Raw genomic sequence first — 19,172 nt, forward strand, 5'->3', positions numbered from 1 at the left:
GCAACATGAGGTGAACCAGACGAAATAAGCCTAATTTCCTCAGCCTTCTGTAAGAGGGTTCTTACCTCAGTTTTTCCCATGAGCTCTCTGACTCTAAAGTCAGCTTAGGTGCCTCCATGGTAAATCTATGCATTACAATACCTAACGAGGTTCCTGAACTCAGATCTTTACATAAGAATGACTGAATGAAGAATAACTGAGCCAATAGTGAGAACTATGTTCGATTCATCAAGGTAAGACCATAAAGATATGTAGACTGTTCTGGAATAAGAGTGGCCTTCCTCCTCTCTGTGGTTCTGCTGATAACCCTTAACCCATGAACCTAAGGAAATAATTTTGACCGCTGCCTAATAGGTTGTCTGGCACATAGTAAATCCTTAACAAACACTTGTGGAAATCATTAATGAGACTCTTTTTGTGTATCCTACTCTGGCCTACCCACCTGGTCTACACTGTGATACCTACATCTTGCTTAGGGTCCCAATTACTTAAATGAGTTAATATTAACCAACTTTGTAAAATAATGTCTGGAGCATTTAAGCACATTATAGATGCAATTAAATATAAGCAAATAAATATATGTAAATTAAATATTACTCACTTAATGTTTAGTATTAAGGGTTGAATCTGAACGTGACACTTGGTTTCTACGGAAGGCCTTGCTTTTCCCCACTATGTGTTTTGGGATGTCTGCCAGTTTTCTTGTTAACCTGGGGAGTGACTATGAGATATTGCTGTTCACTTTCTGTCTAGCTTGAGTTCTCTGCCTCGTATCTTGGTTTTCATTCCAGTTATGTTCTCTCTGTGGCAATGAATGGAATGTTTTCAATCCCCTTTGTCAGGATAAGTTATTTCAGCTTAAAGAGATCTCCCGTGCAAAGCACCAGAATCTTGTTAAACCTCTCCTGGTAAGGTTTGTTCGGAGGGCTCCTGGTGAGTCATTCCATGCCTGGATCCTGCGAGCTGCGCATAGACCCAGGGTCAGACATTGTGAGAGTACCTTTAACTGGAAGAACTCAACCCACAAAAGGACCTTTCTACAAATACATGTGTTTTCTAACTAAAATCTGAAATTATGAAAAATATAGGAAACAAGCTAGTTTGGCATTATTGAAAGTGTTGGTCCTGCATGATGCGATTAAGAAAGGATAATTTTATGAGTTAGTGAGGCTTGATGGCATGCGTTTCTTTGTTCTTATTGCACTAAAGGAAAATAATGGGTTGATTTCCAGAGATATAGCTAAAAGGAAATGTGGCTGCAAGTGTCTAGCTATTCATGTCCCTGCCCATTTATTTTCTTTAGAGATAATCAAAGCTCTTGTATACGTTTGCACCGAACAGTAAATATGTAATGAAAATTTTTTTGAATCGGTGTCTTTCCTGAATTTATTCCCCCAAAATATTATTTCCTGAAGAAAGGAAAAGATAAACAGAGCAAAAAATGAAATAAAGTTAGAGTAAAAACCATTTTCTTATTCTGTTTTTCTATTGCAATGGCTAGAAGTTGAGAGCTTCAAACAATTAAGGGATGAGGGTCCACTTTCACCAGCTTTTGGTAAGTACACTGATTATATGTTCTAAAGTGCTTGGCATAAACAACAGGTGAGTATAAAATAAAAAATTAAACCACATATTTTCTTTTCATTTTTTTATTTTTAAACAAAAAAAATTCACAAAAGTGCTGAATTTAACATCTAGGAGGCATTAAGTAATTACAGGAAAGTCATATGTTGTGTTATAAAGCAAATAAAATCTATGGTGCAAGTTGATGTCTTCTCAGTAACATTCACTTGATATCAATCACAGTTTACTGTAAACCTTGTCTTATCAGTAGTCTTCATTAGCATACTTTTTCCTAACTCAGATAACTCCCTCCTTATCTCTGAGTTAGACCTCTCCTGGGGCCAACATGTTCTACTACCAGAACTTCAGGTCAACTTGACTGTTAATTTTTCTCTGGGTTGCTCCTCCCAGATTCTGCCACTTTTCTCCATTTCAATCAAAAACAGGGTAAACTGTATTTTACCATTTTAATTTCTTTAGCACCTAAGAGCAGTCTGTAACTTTTCCAAGAGTTAAATCTGCTTTCAAAAAAAGCTACAGATTTTTAATTATGCCTAAACCCTTAAATGGAAGAGATTCATTTAGGCAACGCAATCTTATAAAAATGTGTTAGAACCCCCTTTGAGCTGTGTTCACTGCATACCCAAGAATACATGGACTTGCCCAGTGTCCCTAAGAGAAAGGCCCATGCAAATGAGGAAAGATGTGTATGAACAGCTATTTTTTTCAAAGACTTTAGCTTTCTGGGTTTGCCTGCATTTTATCATCTGCTGATAAATATCTGAGTCAAAGGTAGAAAGAAAGACATGCTGGGGGTACAGGAAAACTGGGTTAAGTCAGCAACTAGAAAGTTGTGGGTGGTGGTTTTTTGCTTTTCTTCCTTTTGTTGAAGAGGACAAAGGAATGTGCATTGATAGGAAAACCTAATCCGGGGTAGTGAACTGAAACCCCCCCACAGCTCTCACCTCTCCTGCTGGGGTCAGGGGTGCAGAGAAGAAGGTGAGTGGAGAGAGAAATGGAAGATGAGACAAGAGGGTTTAAAGGGAGGGAGAAGGACAGAAGTGGATCAAGGAGCGAAGGAGGGAGGGCAGAGCCAGAGGGAGAAACAGTAGCCCCACCTAAAACACACCAAAAGCCTCCAAGGAAAGCTTTGAAAATAAGATCCTGCAGGAAGCACTTTAAGAAACCACAGATTTTTCTTCAATACCGGGGCAAATGAGGAGAAAAAAAAAATGCTAAGAACAAGAGTCATGGAAGACAGAAAAGAGAGGAGGAAGGCCAAACCTCACCTCCTAATCATTCTGCCTGAGGTGCTGAAAGCATTTCTTAATAAAGTGTGAAGTTTCAGCTGAATCCAAATTTCTGGTATTGGAAGCAATGCCAGGAGCCACTTATGAAAAAGAAAATCTTCTCTTTTTCTTAAAGTGAAGAAAATCCTGTGTTTTCGTACAAGGTCTTCTCCATCCCAAATAACCTAGACTCTTCCATTCATTTACTGAAAGAGACTGTAACAACAGGAACAGATGAGGAACTCTCTACAAGGCCAGCCTGACCCACAGTTTACCAATGTCCTTCAGGAGACCCTAATGTTCTCATCCCTGATCTGGAAGTGCCATCCCCAAGAACACACAACAGCAACAGCCCCACCCTTCATCACAGAGCTGTGCAGAACGTCTCAGTGACGTGCTAGTTTTGAACAATGATACAATAGGGTTGTTGCCAACCACAGGGAAAACAGGAATATTTAATAAACGGTGCTGCCATGGTTGATAATCTGCTTGAAAAAAAGAATAAAGTTAGATTCCTATTTCACTTTGCTCCATATATGCAAATAATCCCAAATGGATTTAAATGCAATAAAAGAAGAAAATTTAGAATTGGGGGTTATTTTAGAATTGGGAACACCTTCCTTAATAAATTTTTTTTAAACCTAGGAGCCATTTTTTAAAAAGAGAGAGGCATATTTGACTAGATAAACATTTCAAAATCTTGTATTAAAAAATCACAAAAAATAAGGTCACTTATTTGGGCCAATAATTTATTAAATAACTCCACCTACCGAATTTGGGTAACGGTAATCATTCAAAATGGCAATAATGGATCTTATGTTCTGACTCTGTAAGTATAGAGTAAAATATTATTAGAGACTGTAAATCTGGTCCATGCCTCCCTGTACTGCCATGGGTCTGATCACCTGTCTCAGGGTCTTTCACCCCCTGAGTTTCATGATTGGCTATTCTAACAGATATGAAGTTCACTGGAGGGCCAAGGAATCACATATCTCTGTTTTAACTATCTCAAAAGTGCTTGGAATATAATATGAAAAAGTGTTGGGGGGTTGTGTGGAGGGATGTGTCTGGGAGTGTGGATGTGTGGGGGTGGTGTGTGGTGGGTGTGTAGGATGTGTATGTGGGGTGTGGGTGTGAGTGTGGGGGGTTGGATGTGTGGGTGTATGTGTGGATGGGTGTGTGTGGGGGTGTGTGGGGGATGTATGTGGGTGTGTGTGGGTGTGTGTGTGGGTGTGTGTGGGGTATGTGGGTGGGTGTGTGGGGGAGGTGTGTGTGGGTGGATTTGTGTGTGGGTATGTGTGTGCTGGTGGGTGTGTAGGTGTGTGGGGGCGGGGTGACTGTGAGGGGGGTGTGAGTGTGAGTATGGGGGGTTGGATGTGTGGGTGTGGGGGGGGCTGGGAGGAGGTGTGGGTGTTGGGGGGTGTATGCATGGGAGGTGTGTGTGTGTGTGTGTGTGTGTGTGAATTCTTTGTAATAAAGAAGAAGAGGGAAGGAGCAGTTAAACTTTAAACCAGACATACTTATCCTCAAAATAGTTGTGGTGATATTATACCCTCATACTTTGTACTACAAATACATTTATTGGTTTGTAAAATATATAACCAGTTTATGAAAATATCCCTTATAAGAAGAGTAAGAAAACCAGTAAAAATGTAAAACAACCACATGGAAATTATGTCTGATTCCTTCTTCTCCATTTTATTTTATTTTTACCTTTTTTCTTTGAGATGGAATCTGACCATGTTGGCCAGACTGGTCTTGAACTCCTGGGCTCAAGCGATCCTCCCACCTTGGCCTCCCAAAGTGCTGGGTTTTTAGGTGTGAGCCACTGTGCCCAGCCACCCCCTCCTCCATTTTAGAAATGATGGGTACAGTAATGCAACCTTGCAAAGGGATTCCTTCAAGTTTTTCAATGTTTTTTAATAAAATGACATCAATTGCTGAAAGCATTATGACCTTTGTTATGCTACGTAATACTGATACAAAATGTGAATAGTACAAAGTCCATTATATATAATATAAGGCTTTAATATATTACATTTGTTTCTACATAAACGGACTATAAATATATGTGCCATAGCATGTCTTATAGTCATTGTTCCCAGCATTTCACACTATGGTACCAAACAAAAAACACATTTTCTTTTTTGAAAAAAAGGACAGAACAAGGGCAAAAATCAGTAGAAATAGCTTTATATGTTAAAAGTCTAAACAATACAATAGATGTTATAATCTGGGCTATAAAATAATTTTGAAGTCTGGCTAATAATCATTCAAAGAGTGAACAAACCCAGTCAGGTTTACTGGAGTGTAGAGGCCAAATAACTAAAATATTGATGGGTTGCGGGGTGACAGTGGGTTGGGGACAGGGGGGAAGAACAAAAGGGTAAAATCCTTCCTGAAGCTTTGACACCACACACAGCTTGACATTGAACCTCCCGCATTCAGTCTCAGACATATCACATCAGGACAGATATGAGGGTATTCATCCAGAAGAAACCAGAAGCTGGTTTGTGCAGTCAGAACTCTTCAACACGGCAGGGAGCCTTGAGCTGAATGTCCTTTCTGAATAAAGGATCAGCCTGGGAGACAAGGAGCCAGAGCTGCATCATTTCCTTCCTGGGGCTTGGCCAGGAGACACGTAAGGGTCTGGAAGGAACTCTCATTAGGAGTCGGAAACAGCACAACGGACTCTACTTTAGCCCAACTCGAAGAACACGCAAGCTTCTAAAACCAGAAACCCCGTCTGAAGCCTTTACATTTCAGAACAGACCCCATGCCCACCTCCACCGGAGCCAACACAAGGCATCTGCAGGCTCCAGTACTCTCCAAAGCAAGGTAACGTTAGTCTTCCTTTCTATCAATCCAAATTCCACACTTAAGGCTTGGCTCGGGACCCACGTCCTAAACAAAGCCTCTTGGATAGACTCAGCCCTGCAAATCCTTCCCATCTTCAACACCTCAAACACTTACATTGCCTGGTTTATCTTCTAGTTTTACAGAAGTTTCAACTCCCCAGGTACTGCTACTTCTTTGAGGATGGGGCCATTTCTTGAATGTCTTTGTTCTAACCCATGGTGAGACCCACAGCAGGGGGCATGATAAATGCTTTTTAAATGAATGAAAAAGAGGATCAGGTCAACACTGGGAGAAGACACAGACACATTCTTGGGTCACAAGCCTCTTCCAGGATATGCCTAGAAGACTAGCTCCCTGCAGTCCGAGGTCCTTCTTTTGTTGTTGAAATGAAAATCAAATGCGGCTACTTCCTGCTGGTGGAAAGAACAACACTTGAAAATCTGAGCAGCACCTCTCATGTGATGTCCGGGAGTTGGGGGTGTGGGTGCTTCCTTTTAAACAGGAGGAGAGCTCAGTGTGGTCCCCGAGTCAGGCTGGAGAATCTGGGCTGTGCTGCCCGTTTGCACTCCAATCTCTATCAGCTTTAAAAGTTCTGCTTCCTCACTGGAGTACACAGTGGTGTCTGTGTCATCGGAGTGATATCCGGACTGGTAGCCGCTCGTCTGGTTTGAGCCTTCAGATGCCACAGACTCCCTGCTTTTGCTGGGCACCATTCCACTGCAGAAGAAATGGCAAACAAATGAGTTGGCAGAGAGAAGACAATTCTTTTGCTTTTTACCCTCACCCCATTCCCAACTCCATATGGCTGCCGTCTCCCTGGAGACCCTAGCCCCGTATCTCTCCCATTTGTTAATCAGCACAGCAGGTTTACAGCAACAAGGTCTATTTTCAGGTACTGGCATGAATTAGTAGTTGCAGATAAGTCCTCTTACTCAGGTTCAAGTCTTTCAAGCCTCAAATGAGATGAAAGGCAGTTCTCTCGAGTTATGCAAAAGCCCCAACTGATGGAACATGTTTATGGCCTCGCAGATTGACAAGTTTGTATACAGTGACAGGCGCCAAAGGGCCACTTGCATGATATTCAAGGAAATTGGGATGTTCTTAAATTTCACTTGTGCTTTTCCTATTGTGGCAATTTGGGAACTACGGGGCATATCTATGGTGGTAATAAAGCTCCTGAGCACCTTTAAACTTGAATAACTTGAAGCATGTGTGCAGTCAAGCCAGATATGTCAAGCACTGCTTTTTACTCATCAAAGCCACATTCCTTGGAAGGACTGAGGACCCCAGTCACTCAGCAGCAACTAGAAAATGTTTTCAATGGCATGGAATCCTGACAGACGGTAATCATGTCAAAGCCTAGAAATGCAAGCTGTGTTGATCAAAAACTTCAGGATTTACACTCTCACAAGCCACTCTAAGGTGTTTTTTCCCGGTAATAGGTGTTTTACCCAACTTCTTCATGTTAAAACTGCAAAAGGGAATTTTAGTAACTCGTGTTTACGCATAGTTTAAAAGTTACTTCAAATAACGAGAAATACAATTTTTTCTTTCAATTCAACCCCAACAAAACTAATGTAGGTGTCTCAAGCAATGGCATGGTGCTCTGTACATGATACTTGCCGAATAAACATTTTTTGAGTCAATGGATGAAACATATCATTGAGTTTCACGATTTCTTACCTTGGGCCTTAAAGAAAACAATAAAATAGCACAATGGCACCTTTTAATGTGTTGGGGGTTTTTTTTGCTTGTTTTCTTTTTGGTATGAGCATTATTCAAAAACCCATGAGTATTCCCATTTTATATAAAAGTTAGATTATAAGCAGATCAAAACCTCCTCTATTCTTACCTTCAGGTAAGAATACTCTAGCAAATAAACTCCAGCAAATACATAACTACACTTATTCTATTATTCTTATAAATATAGATTTTCATTGATTTGTTATGTTAAGAGAACATACACGTATTCAAGACACCTACAAATTCCTACTGAACCATAGAGTGGAGATTATATTTAAAACTAATTTTAATACTTTTCTCACAATGAAATACTTACGAATTCAGACAATAATATTTAAATATCTCAAACAAATAGATATTGGCTTATTTATATATCATACTTCTTAAGCACAGATGCACCCATTTGTATACAGACTTAAAAATTCTTCAGAATCCACAAAGATTGTAATCATATTGACAGCTTTAGGGATCACATCCAATCACCTTTTTCATTTAGCCATTACTGACCACAGTAAGTATACACAGAAATTCCCTAGTATTCATGAATTCTCATAAAAATTGAGCAAATTCTCTAATTTATTTCAGATTATTTTTAGATTTGTCACTTAATTTTATCATGTGGTTAGTTTCCATTCTTTATTTGTTAAATTGATGCTAATTTCTCCACCCAACAAAGACCTCATAGGGAAAATTCTGCACTTACATTGAAAGTCCTAAGTTCCTTCCAAAAATTCCTATTGAAATTTGTCTTTTTAATGTGGCGGAGTCTTACCTAAAAGATGGAGCTAATTTGGTTCTGTCTTCCAAAGTTTTCAGCTCTTCTGAGGCAAGAACCATACCACTGTCCGTCTGGTTGTCCTTTTTAAGAGACAATGAGATGGCACAGTTAATTGAGCATATAAAATGACCAACTATTTAATTAAGCTGATTTCTCAACCCATCTATCATGTCTATCAAATAAGGTCCTGTAGAAGAACATAAAGGTATCATAGCCACAAATTGTCCAAGCTACAAAAGGAAGCAACTGCTTCCTATGAGTAGACACAGGCCAGAGAGAAGAGAAAATTTACAAATCAGCAGCTGAGAATGCCTGTTACCATCGCTGTCTTCACTATGACACTACTTGCACTTTAGTGAAATTGGTCAGAAAGCTACACTGTCTTGAACCTTGGACCAAGGGCTTTACTTATTAAAAAAACAAAGTTCCATCTCCATAATGACCCCATGATACACACACTCGAGGGCAGCCTTCTAATGAGGCTCCAAGACTTTAATGCTTAGGCTAATATTTATCTAGCTAGTGTTTCATCCTTTGTATTATTTCTAAGACTATTTTTAAAAGACGTACTTACATCTGGGATTACTTTTACTTCTGGTTCTTCTAATGGGATATCTTCAAATGTTTTTACACTCACAGGTCGGCTCTTTCGCTTACTGTTCTGCAGATACTGACTGCAAAAGAACAAATATTTATATTTTAGTGGTGGTATATTTGACTGCAGATACCACAAGTGATACCTAAGTTCATTATCTTTCAACCACAAACTTAATAGCAACCTTCAAAACATCCTTTAGAAAAACAAAACAAAATAAAAATCTTTCTCTGCTAGCACACATGGAAGGCTTAATTTCCTGAGAAAGTACATTTAAAAGTATAATATAACTGAGGAGTCTCGATGAGCCTGTTCTTTTGAATCCTACTTCTGAGGTCCAGTTCTGGACTAAAGACAACAACAGCAGATGGAGTGATCAACTGCCTTCTACTTGGCTTCCTGATTGCATGGGATTCCTCCATCGAGCTCTGGATATATTACTGAGTGTTTCACATCTGTCTGCCCATCTCCTGGGAAAGTTTTTCTGGATAATGCTCACAGAGCAACCGTTCAATGAAAGATGGGCAGAAGAACCATCTGAAGGTCTCCTTAAAGGATACTGAACCCAGCAGTGATTTGAAGACAACCTCTTCCTCCTCCATGTAACAGAGGCTTAGTGTGCAAAGAGAAGGTGGGCTGAGTCTCACTGTCCCCTCGTTTTCACCCCCAGAGTTGCTGTCTCAGGAAAGAGCAGTGGTTTGAGAGTAACAAGATATTTTGCCTATTTCAGAGTCTACCACTGACTGAAGAAACTTGAGAAAGTCATGAATATTTCTGTGACCCTCTTGTCCCATCTGTAAGATATGTTGGCAGTAGCACTCCCTCCCTAGCTCACAGGGATGTTGGGAAGATGAATGACATAGAGAATGTTGGGCTTATTGTTCTTAGGAAGAATAATGCCCTCTCAAACAAAGCTCATTTTTCTCCTTTGACTTCCAAAGCTTCCTTCAGGAGTCCAAAGAATAAGACTTGTTGAACAACAGATCCTCTCCTTCTTGGGAATGCTCCTTCCTGGCCATGTGGCTTTGGGTGAGTCTAGTTGATGCTATCAAAATCACTTACAGCCCAAGTGAAGGGAAGGGAAGTCCTATTCACTGGAAGGGCCCACCGAGACAGAAAACACATTCTTCATTCCTATACCAGCCTACTTCCCACTACAAGCAGCCTTTTGGAACATGCTGCATAGACGTTGGGCCAAAGGAGAAGAATGGAAATTAATTCTCTCTCCCCTACCCCAAGAGGCTGGTTCCTCCCTATACAGAGAGGAGGGAATGAGATTTTCTGGTGACATCCTCACTCAGGAAACTCCACAAGTTAAGAGGATATGATACACAGGGTGCAGGCAAAGCCTACTTTCTCGTAAGTCCAACCCCTAAAAGTAACAGTTGTCAAAAACTACTGGTACCATAGTCAATCATTCCTGCATTCACTTGTTCAGGAAGCTCTCACTGATAATCTGCTGCATGCCTGACACTGTGCCAGGTGCTGTCTAAGCAACATCTCATGACGTGTTCACCACGGTACCTCTCTAGGGGTGAGTATTACTATCCCAACTTTTCAGATGAGGAAACCAAGGCATAGAAAGTTTGAGGAACTTATCCAAAATCACATAACTGGAATGTTTGGATTATTATTTTGAGGGCAATGAAGAGCCACTGAAGGATTTAAAGCATGGGATTGACAAGATCAGATGTGCCCTTTAGAGAATTGACTCTGGATTGAAAAGAATAAGACTAGAGGCGTAAGACCCAAGAGACAAATACTGCACTTCTTCAGGAGAAAGAAAGGCAGCTTGGCTAGAAAAAGGGAACGCCCATGAGGTTTGGAGACATGGGCTCATTCTAGAGATATCTAGGGGATAGAATCAACTAGGGTTGGCAAGTTTGGACAATAATTCAGCTGCCTTAGAAAGGACAGCTCCTTAAATTCTTAATCCAGTAATTTTTTAAATGGCATGATCCTCTCATGATTGACAAAGCATTTCCACAGACAATGGTGCATCTGTTTCTCCTAAGACGGAGAAACAGGTCTTTTAACTATTTCCGCTTTGGAGATGAGGGAGCCAAGGATTAGGGAGAAAACGGCTAATAAAGGGTAGAACTGGGACTCAAACTTAGGCCTTCAGACACCAAAGCCCATGTGAAGTTTTTGTTTTGTTTTACTCTACTCCATACAGACTCCCTTGGAAGAGTATCAGGAGGGAAAAGAAAGAAGAAAACAGCAGACACAATTGTTCAAGCAATTATTAAGCACCCAGTATGTGCACAGCACTGTTCTCTTGTCATGCATGCACTGATCATGCAGTATCAGGGTCAGGGGTGTAAGTATGGGGTATGAAACAGACAAAAAGTGCAGAAAGGACAGTCCCACTGCAAGCAGTCTAATGGTAGAGCCAAATTCAGGAATACTTAGCTAGCAGGCTGTCCCAAGCATCAATCTACAAGGGCCATTTAATCATCACTAACAATTACAAAGTGAAGAAAATGGTATGTACCAAAACCTTTCTCTAAGAGAGAACTGCAAAGAAATTTTTGATAAGCTGCTTGATGTGGGAGGTGAAACTCCCAGAGAAAATGACAGAGCAATTGCAGATGATCCCCAAACTGCCCTCAAAGAAAGATGAGCCCAGCAAGTATGTGTTTTCTTGCAGGAAGCATGCAGACTTGAGGCCAGAGCTGATCCACAGGGGAAATTAGAGGCAAAGCTAAGTCTAGACATGAGTCGTCCCTCCCCTACACGCTTCTCAGCCTTCTCTCTAAATAAATGCTAAGTAAATATTTTTCAAATGGTTTAAAGGGGCAACAAATCATGAGGCTAGCTCCCACAGTGATGTCTCTGTCCAGCTCTATTTATAATGCAATAGAATTGAAAATTAGAAGGAGAAAGACTGCTCAGCTTTTGTACTTGGCCAGAAATGCGTAAGAGGATGGAACAAGCCCCCTGAGAAGTATCCCAGCCTCAACTCATTCTCCCCAGAGAAACAGAACCCCAGGAGAGCAACGGAATGAAGCATGCCGTGTGCAAATGCCTCTATCTGCTTTTCTTCGAAACCAGATGATTAAAATGTGACCGTGAGTTTTATTTTATAAAAAGGAAAAAAAGGTGGAGGAGGTGGAGAGGAGATGCAGACAAAAGATTCCAATTTCCATTTTATTTTTCAAATTATGGCCGGATAAAAGAGAAACTCGGCTGGAAAAACCGATTCAAAAATCACAGACAGAAAATAGGAGCCAGGCCTGTGCTGGGAGTGTGGTGTCACATTTGTCCACGCTTCTGGAGATAAATGTTAGCAGCCCCTTTATATATGCAACATCATATGTAGTGCTTCCATTACACAAACATGATTTCTTCTCCTGCTCAGCACCATATGCAAAGCACCCGGTGAGCCAGGAGGCTGCTGACTCAGATCATCACTCTACTTGGCCACAGAAAACACATGGAATATAGTTCATGATCAAACGGCTTTCTGATAAAGGGGGAGGCAATAATGGTGTGTGGGAACAACTGTCACACTAACAGGCCGGCTCAACTTGAACTGGAAATGTGTAAACACAGGAGTGGAACTGTAGTCTCATCTCATTACTGTTTCTCTCTGAGGGCCCTCCTTGGCATGGGAGGAAAAAACATGGACTTAGGTGTCAGAGGACCTGGATTCATCTCAAGGATGTGATTTTAAGCAGCTCACTTAATAGACATCTTTTACTGAGTGCTGTCAAGGGCCAGGTGCTTAGAAATAGATTATATCTTATAACTCTCAAAACAGCCATTTTCAAACAGCACCACTGACCTTGTCTCATTTCACAGATAAAGAAACTGAGGCAGAGGGTAGATGATTTGCCCCAAGTTGCACAGCTGCTACACGACAGACTTGAGGGTCCTACTCAGTTCTATCTGATTCTAATAGCCAATCTTTAACTACAAGTTTGTACTGCCCTCAGGTAATAGAACTGAGCTTCGTGTTCAATAATACATCAGAAAAAAGATCATTGTTTCTACCTTGCCTGACTCTTGAGTGTCATGATGTGGGCAACATCTGATAATATATGGCAAAGTTCTTTAAAAATATGCCTAATGCTTTTGACTTCAATGGAACGGTCAGCTCACTTGCTGGCTTCTAAGCTTTCTTCCTTCCCATCAGTGTTTCTGCTACCCCGCACGACTCTAGAGTGCAAACTGTCCACGAGTTTCTCCTTAGCATCCCCTGCCATGTGGCAACCTGGCCAAGTTCTGGACATGAGAGAGCTCCCTGCCCCTCCCTGCAGACCAGGCACACTCGGGCTGGCAGGCTGGACCCATGCTGTCAGGGGTTCCATTAAAGCAGGAAAACACTCAAAGGGGTTGGGAAAGAAACAAAGCAAAGTGAAGTAGTCCCAGCCCTAGTAAAGGGAAATTTTAATATCATATTGTAGAAAACCACACCAACTCTTTCCTTATGCACAGGTGCTGGGAGAGAGAAAAAAGAAAGCTGCCTTCAGAACCCCTCTGCAAATCAGGACAGGACTGCAGTGCATGTGTTTTAAATAAGCCCAGACATCCTATTATGCAAATAAAGTACTGAAAATCAGACATGGGAGGGGCTTCTGAGATGCAGTGTCCAGTCTAATTCAGGACACAGACCCATGGCTTTCTGTATCCTTGCCAGAGAGCCATAAGCGTGTTCTCATGCATGCACAGAACTCTTCCTTTCTGAATCTCTCCTAAGCCATTTAATTCGCATTAATAAAAGCATACACGGGGATAATTTAAATGCAGATGTCTTTGTAAAACTGGTCTCTTTATTCTGGAAATTAGCAAACTGTGGCATTCCAGCTATTGCAGCTGCAGGGCTTGGAATTCTTAAAGGCAATGCTGTGGCAGCAGCGTGGGCTGCAGATGGGAGGAAGCACACCTACCCAGGCCCTCTTCCAGGAGCATTCCCCATTATGTTAACCTCAGGGCTAAGGTTATGTGGAAGTGGGATGCAGCAGCCTTAGACAAGGTCTTCCTTCCACTTCCAATCCCCCTCCCCAAGATGGCCTTGAAGTCACCCTCCCCCAGGGGATGTTAGGCCATATACAGTACCTGATTCCTGCTGTGTTGTCATAATGGAATTTGGGGTCACATACTTCCTCCTCCTCCATACAGGAAACAGGTGAGGTAGGCAGAGAGAGTCCAGAATCCTCTTCCATGCTCAAAGTCTCTGATATCGGAAGAACAATGTAGTCTTTGCCATCCTGAAACAATAAACACAGAAGACTGTTGTTATGGCTTCAGTTCTTCAAGTGCCTTTTCATTAAAAACAAAGGGCACAGGGGCTTCTTGGCTACATAGGGTGTGTGGCTTTCATATCTGAACATAGAACTTTAAGACAACAATAAAAATCATGTGTCAGACACAAAAAGCTGTTGAAATGGAAGGTATATTAAAGGAGAGAACTAAAAAAGAGATGGGTAAGGAGCCCACAGGGAAGTGCAGTTACAATGAAGAGAAAGCAGGCTGTGGTCAGAGAGGTAACAACGGAACACGTGGAGCTACACAGAACAAAAAAATCACTCCTTCACAAAGCCCTAACCACATGAGCCAAGCCCTTCAAAGGGCATGGCATCCAGTTTTAGCCACCACATTTCAAGGCAATGGAAAAACTGATGACAGTCTAAAGAAAAGCAATAAATGGGTAGGAAAATGGGTCTTTTGAGATAAGGTTGCACAACTTAATATTATTGAATCAAGAAAAAGAAATAAAGGGCTATTTGATATCTGTAAATGTTTGGAAGGTTTATTGATAAAAATAGAGCTGACCTATCATCCCCCAGCTGTTCAAAAGAAAAGAAAGAGGAAATTCGCTTCCATTGTAGTAAGAGGCACTGACTGGAGATTAAATAACATTCTAATAGTAAAGACTACAACTCTAAAATCTTCCAGTGGAAGTTATAAGAACCTGTGATGGTACCAAGATAGAAACCATCTCTTTTGCATAGCTTAGATGTATTTTTGCCTGCAGAATTTATTAAAAATTTCTTGAAATTTCTTCCATTGTTGATCTTCTGTGGATCAACCAGATTTTTTGTTTGTTTTAGCTTTAGAAGAGCATTTGAAGATATAACAAAAAGATAAGTAGGTAGAAATCAGAGTAGTCTGCTCCCAGGTTACAAATTAGAATCCTATCTGTCTAAAAGGGTAATCACAGCTTTTAGAAAAGCATTATTACTCAGACGTAGAAGAATACAGTAGACTATTCAATGGCTGAGAGGACGGCATGGTAGCCACGAGACAGCTCAGGCAGTAGGGAAGTCCTTGACATCTAAGTACTCTTTGTAGGTGCTTCTTGGATGGAGGTGACAAACCTGCTGAGCATTAGCTTGCAAGAGATTTCCCAAATGTTCCACCAACTCTGAAAACGTGGGTCTCTGACTGGGCTCCCCGTGCCAGCAGTCCAACATGGTCTGGTACCTAGAGAAGCAAAACACTGATTTCGTTAAATGCCTCTTTCTTCCTGAATGCTGAAAATAAGCACTTAAATGAGTACACATTTATGAAGAGCCCATGAGTTGAGATGCTAAATAGGGATACAAAACTGTATAAGACACAGAGTCCCATACTCCAGAGGCTCAATGTGTATAGAAAACAAAATATTTGAAGCAACATCTAACAAAAACTAACGTTGCTTTGAATAATAAAGTACTATCTTTTCAAGAAGTGATGACTCCATGCTTGAAATTATCAAGAAAGTCCCCAAAGTAAAAGCAGGACACTAACTAGGCAATGAAGAAGGTCTATATAATGGAAAGTCTTCCAGGCAAGGAGAATTTGCGAGCAAAGAAAGGGAACAGAGGAATACTTAAAGTCTTACATTTCTGGTGTAGTATAATCAGGGGCCCTCATTCTAGTTCCTTCTTTCAATCGCCTACAAAATTCTTCATCAATCTTTACCCCAGGATATGGAGAAGCACCTAGAATAAAACAGGGAGGAGACATTCTTTGATTTGATTTTCTCTTATAGAAAACCCTGAGCCTGAATCTTGCACATCCTCATCACCTATGTATCTATTTTTTTTTTTTCAAAGCTTCCGAGAAGTTTCGCCTGATAGACGTGAAGTACAGGAGAGGAAAAGACAACTTTTGTCTTCCTCTTTGGAGTCTGGATGGAAGGACAAAGAGAAATGACTTACCTAAGGAAAATATTTCCCACAGCAAAACACCAAAAGACCAGACGTCACTCTGGATTGTGTACACTCTGTCAAAAATTGTTTCTGGGGCCATCCATTTCAAAGGGAGGCGAGCCTACAGCGGTAGAAGACAAGGATTCAGAACCCAAATTAGCAAATATCTGAAGAAAAAAACTTCCTTTGTTCCTGAACATAGGTCCTGAAGTTCTCTACGAGGAGTTTTAACTCTGTTACTTAACCAAGCACGGGGTTCATGTTTGAAACTTACATCTCCTTTTCTGACATAATCTGGATCTTTATAAATATCCCGGGCCAAGCCAAAGTCACAGATTTTAACCACATTCTTCTCCGATAAGAGGATATTCCGTGCCGCCAGGTCCCTGTGGATACACTGCAAAGAGAATCGTGTGTGCATTAGGTCTCGGCACAGCTGATCTCTTTCACATCTGTTGTGACCTCATGCATCAAAAAAAATCCCACATCAGAAAGCCAACTGATTAACAAGGACTGGGTTAGTATCTTTTATCAACACTTCAGGAAAAAAGTCTGTGGGCTTTGCTGAGACACACATCTGCTATTCCATAAACAGCCCAGCCTTTGGAGTTAAATAATTAAGTTATAATATGATGATGGAATCATAAATAGGCTCCTCTAGGACACAAAAAAAGTGTGTTTCTGGTCACATCCACACATTCCTTTTGCCTGGCCCCATATTTGGTTAAAAACGTGTTATTCTAAGGAGGTCCCAGAATGGGATTTGTTTTTTGAATGAATGCACGGAAATCAGAAACAAGGGGCTCTCATTGGTTTAGTGCTCTTTGTTGGTTTCCCCCTTCCGTATGAAGCTGAAGCCAGACTGGCTCTGATAAACAATTCCCAGAGTGGCTTCCCCTGATTTCAAAGTGCCGGATTATTATAAAGGTCTATTAAGGCAATTTCAGCCTATCACAAGTCAGGTTGATTCTCTAGTGCATTAATAATACAATGAGATTCATCTTGACTTTCTTTCTCTTCCTTTTAGCTTCTCAGTTTCTCCTTTCTCTGTATCCTCCAAACTTCAGCTAACTTCCTACTACTCGGCAGCTTTAGTTCCACATGATATTTTGTAAGAAAACGAGTCTTGGGGAGCACAATAAATGAATCAATGGCTTAGAAGAAAACTCTTTTTTTTTTTTTTTTTTGAGAAGGAATCTCACTCTGTCACCCAGGCTGGAGTGCGGTGGTGCAATCTCAGCTCACTGCAACCTCCACCTCCCAGGTTCAAGTGATTCTCCTGCCTCTGCCTCCCAAGTAGCTAGGACCACAGGTGTGCCACCACACCTAGCTAATTATTATATTTTTAGTAGAGACAGGGTTTCACCATGGTGGCCAGGCTGGTCTCAAACTCCTGACCTCAGGTGATCCACCCATCTTGGCCTCCCAAAGTGCTGGAATTACAGGCATGAGCCAACACGCCCGGCCAAGAGGAGAATTATTAACTCACTAGAGAAGTGATCATGTAAGCCAGGCATTGCTGAACTTCCCACACCTCAAATCTGTATGGCACTCTCCTCTGAACAAGGCATATTCAGAAGCACATCATCTAGCACAATTGAGCAACAGTGGCAATTCCGAAAAACAGACAGTATTTTTGACTTTTCCTCCCATACAGAAAGTTTCCTCTTTTAACCCAACAGCCAAGTGGATTCAAGAAATCATCTGGTAGATGTAAGGAAAGTTAAAGGATTCCCACATTCATTTCCATTCTCTTCCTAGTCCCCAAAAGGAACCCTGACTAAGTGGCGAATTCAGGCCATAAAAAAATAGTAATAATAAATCATAATCTCCAAGAAGTGTAAAGGACCTTTCTCTTTGGGAAAACCCTGTAAGGCCGCAGTTCTCCTCCTTCCCCTTGGGAAAGAGAATACAAGAGCTACCTAGCAGAAACATCAAAGAGCCTGAGGCCTTGAATGCTATGAGAAGGGGAAAACATGGGTTGAAGATTTCATTCTAATTTAGGAAAAACAAAAAATATATATAACTTAAGTCTTTCTTCCTTCATTAGGCTGCACAAATACATTCTGTCAACTGATAGTTCTTCCTGATCCTTAATTTGAAGTATTGTTACCTAATATAAAATTACACATTTTATCCTTTCCAGGGGAGTCACTGCCAACAGCCTTGCTCCCTGCTTGGTGTTTACAACCTTTGGAATAGTTGTAACTTGTCACGTCCCCACCTCAGCCTTTGTTTGGCCTACTTTTCTAATTTTAGCTCTTTTAATCGCTCTCATCTGAAGCCTGTCCTTCCTTGTTTCTAATTATACTCCTAACAAATACTTTTTGATGGATGTTGATGAATGTAAAATAAATTAAAAATGATTCTCATGCCAAGATATCTGTAAGGCTCAGCCCCTCCCCTTTCCAGGTCATTGCTCAAATGTCAAGTTCTTAGTAAAGCCTTCCTTGTCTACCTTGTTTAAAATGGATGTACACACTCATAGAGAAGCATAAACATACACAAGTGCATTGCTCCTGTATATTCTATAGCCCTTTCTTGCTTTATTTCCCCATAGCATTTACTCTCATCTAACCTACAACACGTTTTACTTGTTTATATTGCTTATTGTTTGCTCTACCCACTAGAACTATAAACTCCATGAAGGTGAAGAGCTTTGCCTGATTGTTCACCACAGTATCCTCAGTGCTCAGAAGATTGCCTCACACTTAGTAGATGCTTGACAAGCCTTTATTATACAGCTTAATTTCATGAACTCCTTTACGACTCTTACTCAGCAGAAACAGAGCCTCCCCAGCAGAGCTCTTCTAAGAGACGTAGAAGTGGTGAATGAATTACAATCCCAAAAAAGAACCAACAGCTGACACTGGACATCTTATTTCCAAACCTGCGATCTAAAAGATAGCTGATTTCCCCTCAACCTTTCTTACCTTTCGCGATGCCAAGAACTCCATGCCCTTAGCCACTTGGAAGCTGTAACAGATGAGATGCTCCAAGGTCAGGAAGTCCTTATACAGATCTTCAGGAGCTGTCCAAAGAGGCAGAAGGATGGAGATCAGTATTTCCATGTGTTAGTGTGATGTGTTTCTAAGTTTGCTAGAGTAATAATCTTTTTAAGACTTGGGAGTTCAATTTTCAGGAAACAGAAGCAGAGAGTCAATGCTTCTATCTTCCGTAAATCTCCTGAATCCCAGTATCATTAG

The 19,172-nt window shown here is 41.0% G+C and overlaps 1 protein-coding gene across 1 annotated transcript in view; it reads right to left on the reverse strand.

Annotated features, from left to right (window-relative positions):
• Positions 1-4,700: 4,700 nt before the first annotated feature.
• KDR (kinase insert domain receptor) overlaps positions 4,701-19,172 on the reverse strand; it is a 47,516-nt gene continuing 33,044 nt past the window's right edge. Inside the window, exons 22-30 of the mRNA XM_032151316.2 lie at positions 18,900-18,997; positions 16,241-16,363; positions 15,976-16,087; positions 15,657-15,756; positions 15,151-15,256; positions 13,889-14,040; positions 8,807-8,906; positions 8,227-8,312; positions 4,701-6,428 (exon numbers count right to left, since the gene is read on the reverse strand). Of these exons, the coding sequence (XP_032007207.1) occupies positions 6,206-6,428; positions 8,227-8,312; positions 8,807-8,906; positions 13,889-14,040; positions 15,151-15,256; positions 15,657-15,756; positions 15,976-16,087; positions 16,241-16,363; positions 18,900-18,997 (1,100 nt within the window). The 3' untranslated portion in view covers positions 4,701-6,205. The remainder of the gene's footprint in view (positions 6,429-8,226; positions 8,313-8,806; positions 8,907-13,888; positions 14,041-15,150; positions 15,257-15,656; positions 15,757-15,975; positions 16,088-16,240; positions 16,364-18,899; positions 18,998-19,172) is intronic.

Source organism: Hylobates moloch, unplaced genomic scaffold (genome assembly GCF_009828535.3).
Source record: "Hylobates moloch isolate HMO894 unplaced genomic scaffold, HMol_V3 SCAFFOLD_2, whole genome shotgun sequence".
NCBI lineage: Eukaryota > Metazoa > Chordata > Mammalia > Primates > Hylobatidae > Hylobates > Hylobates moloch.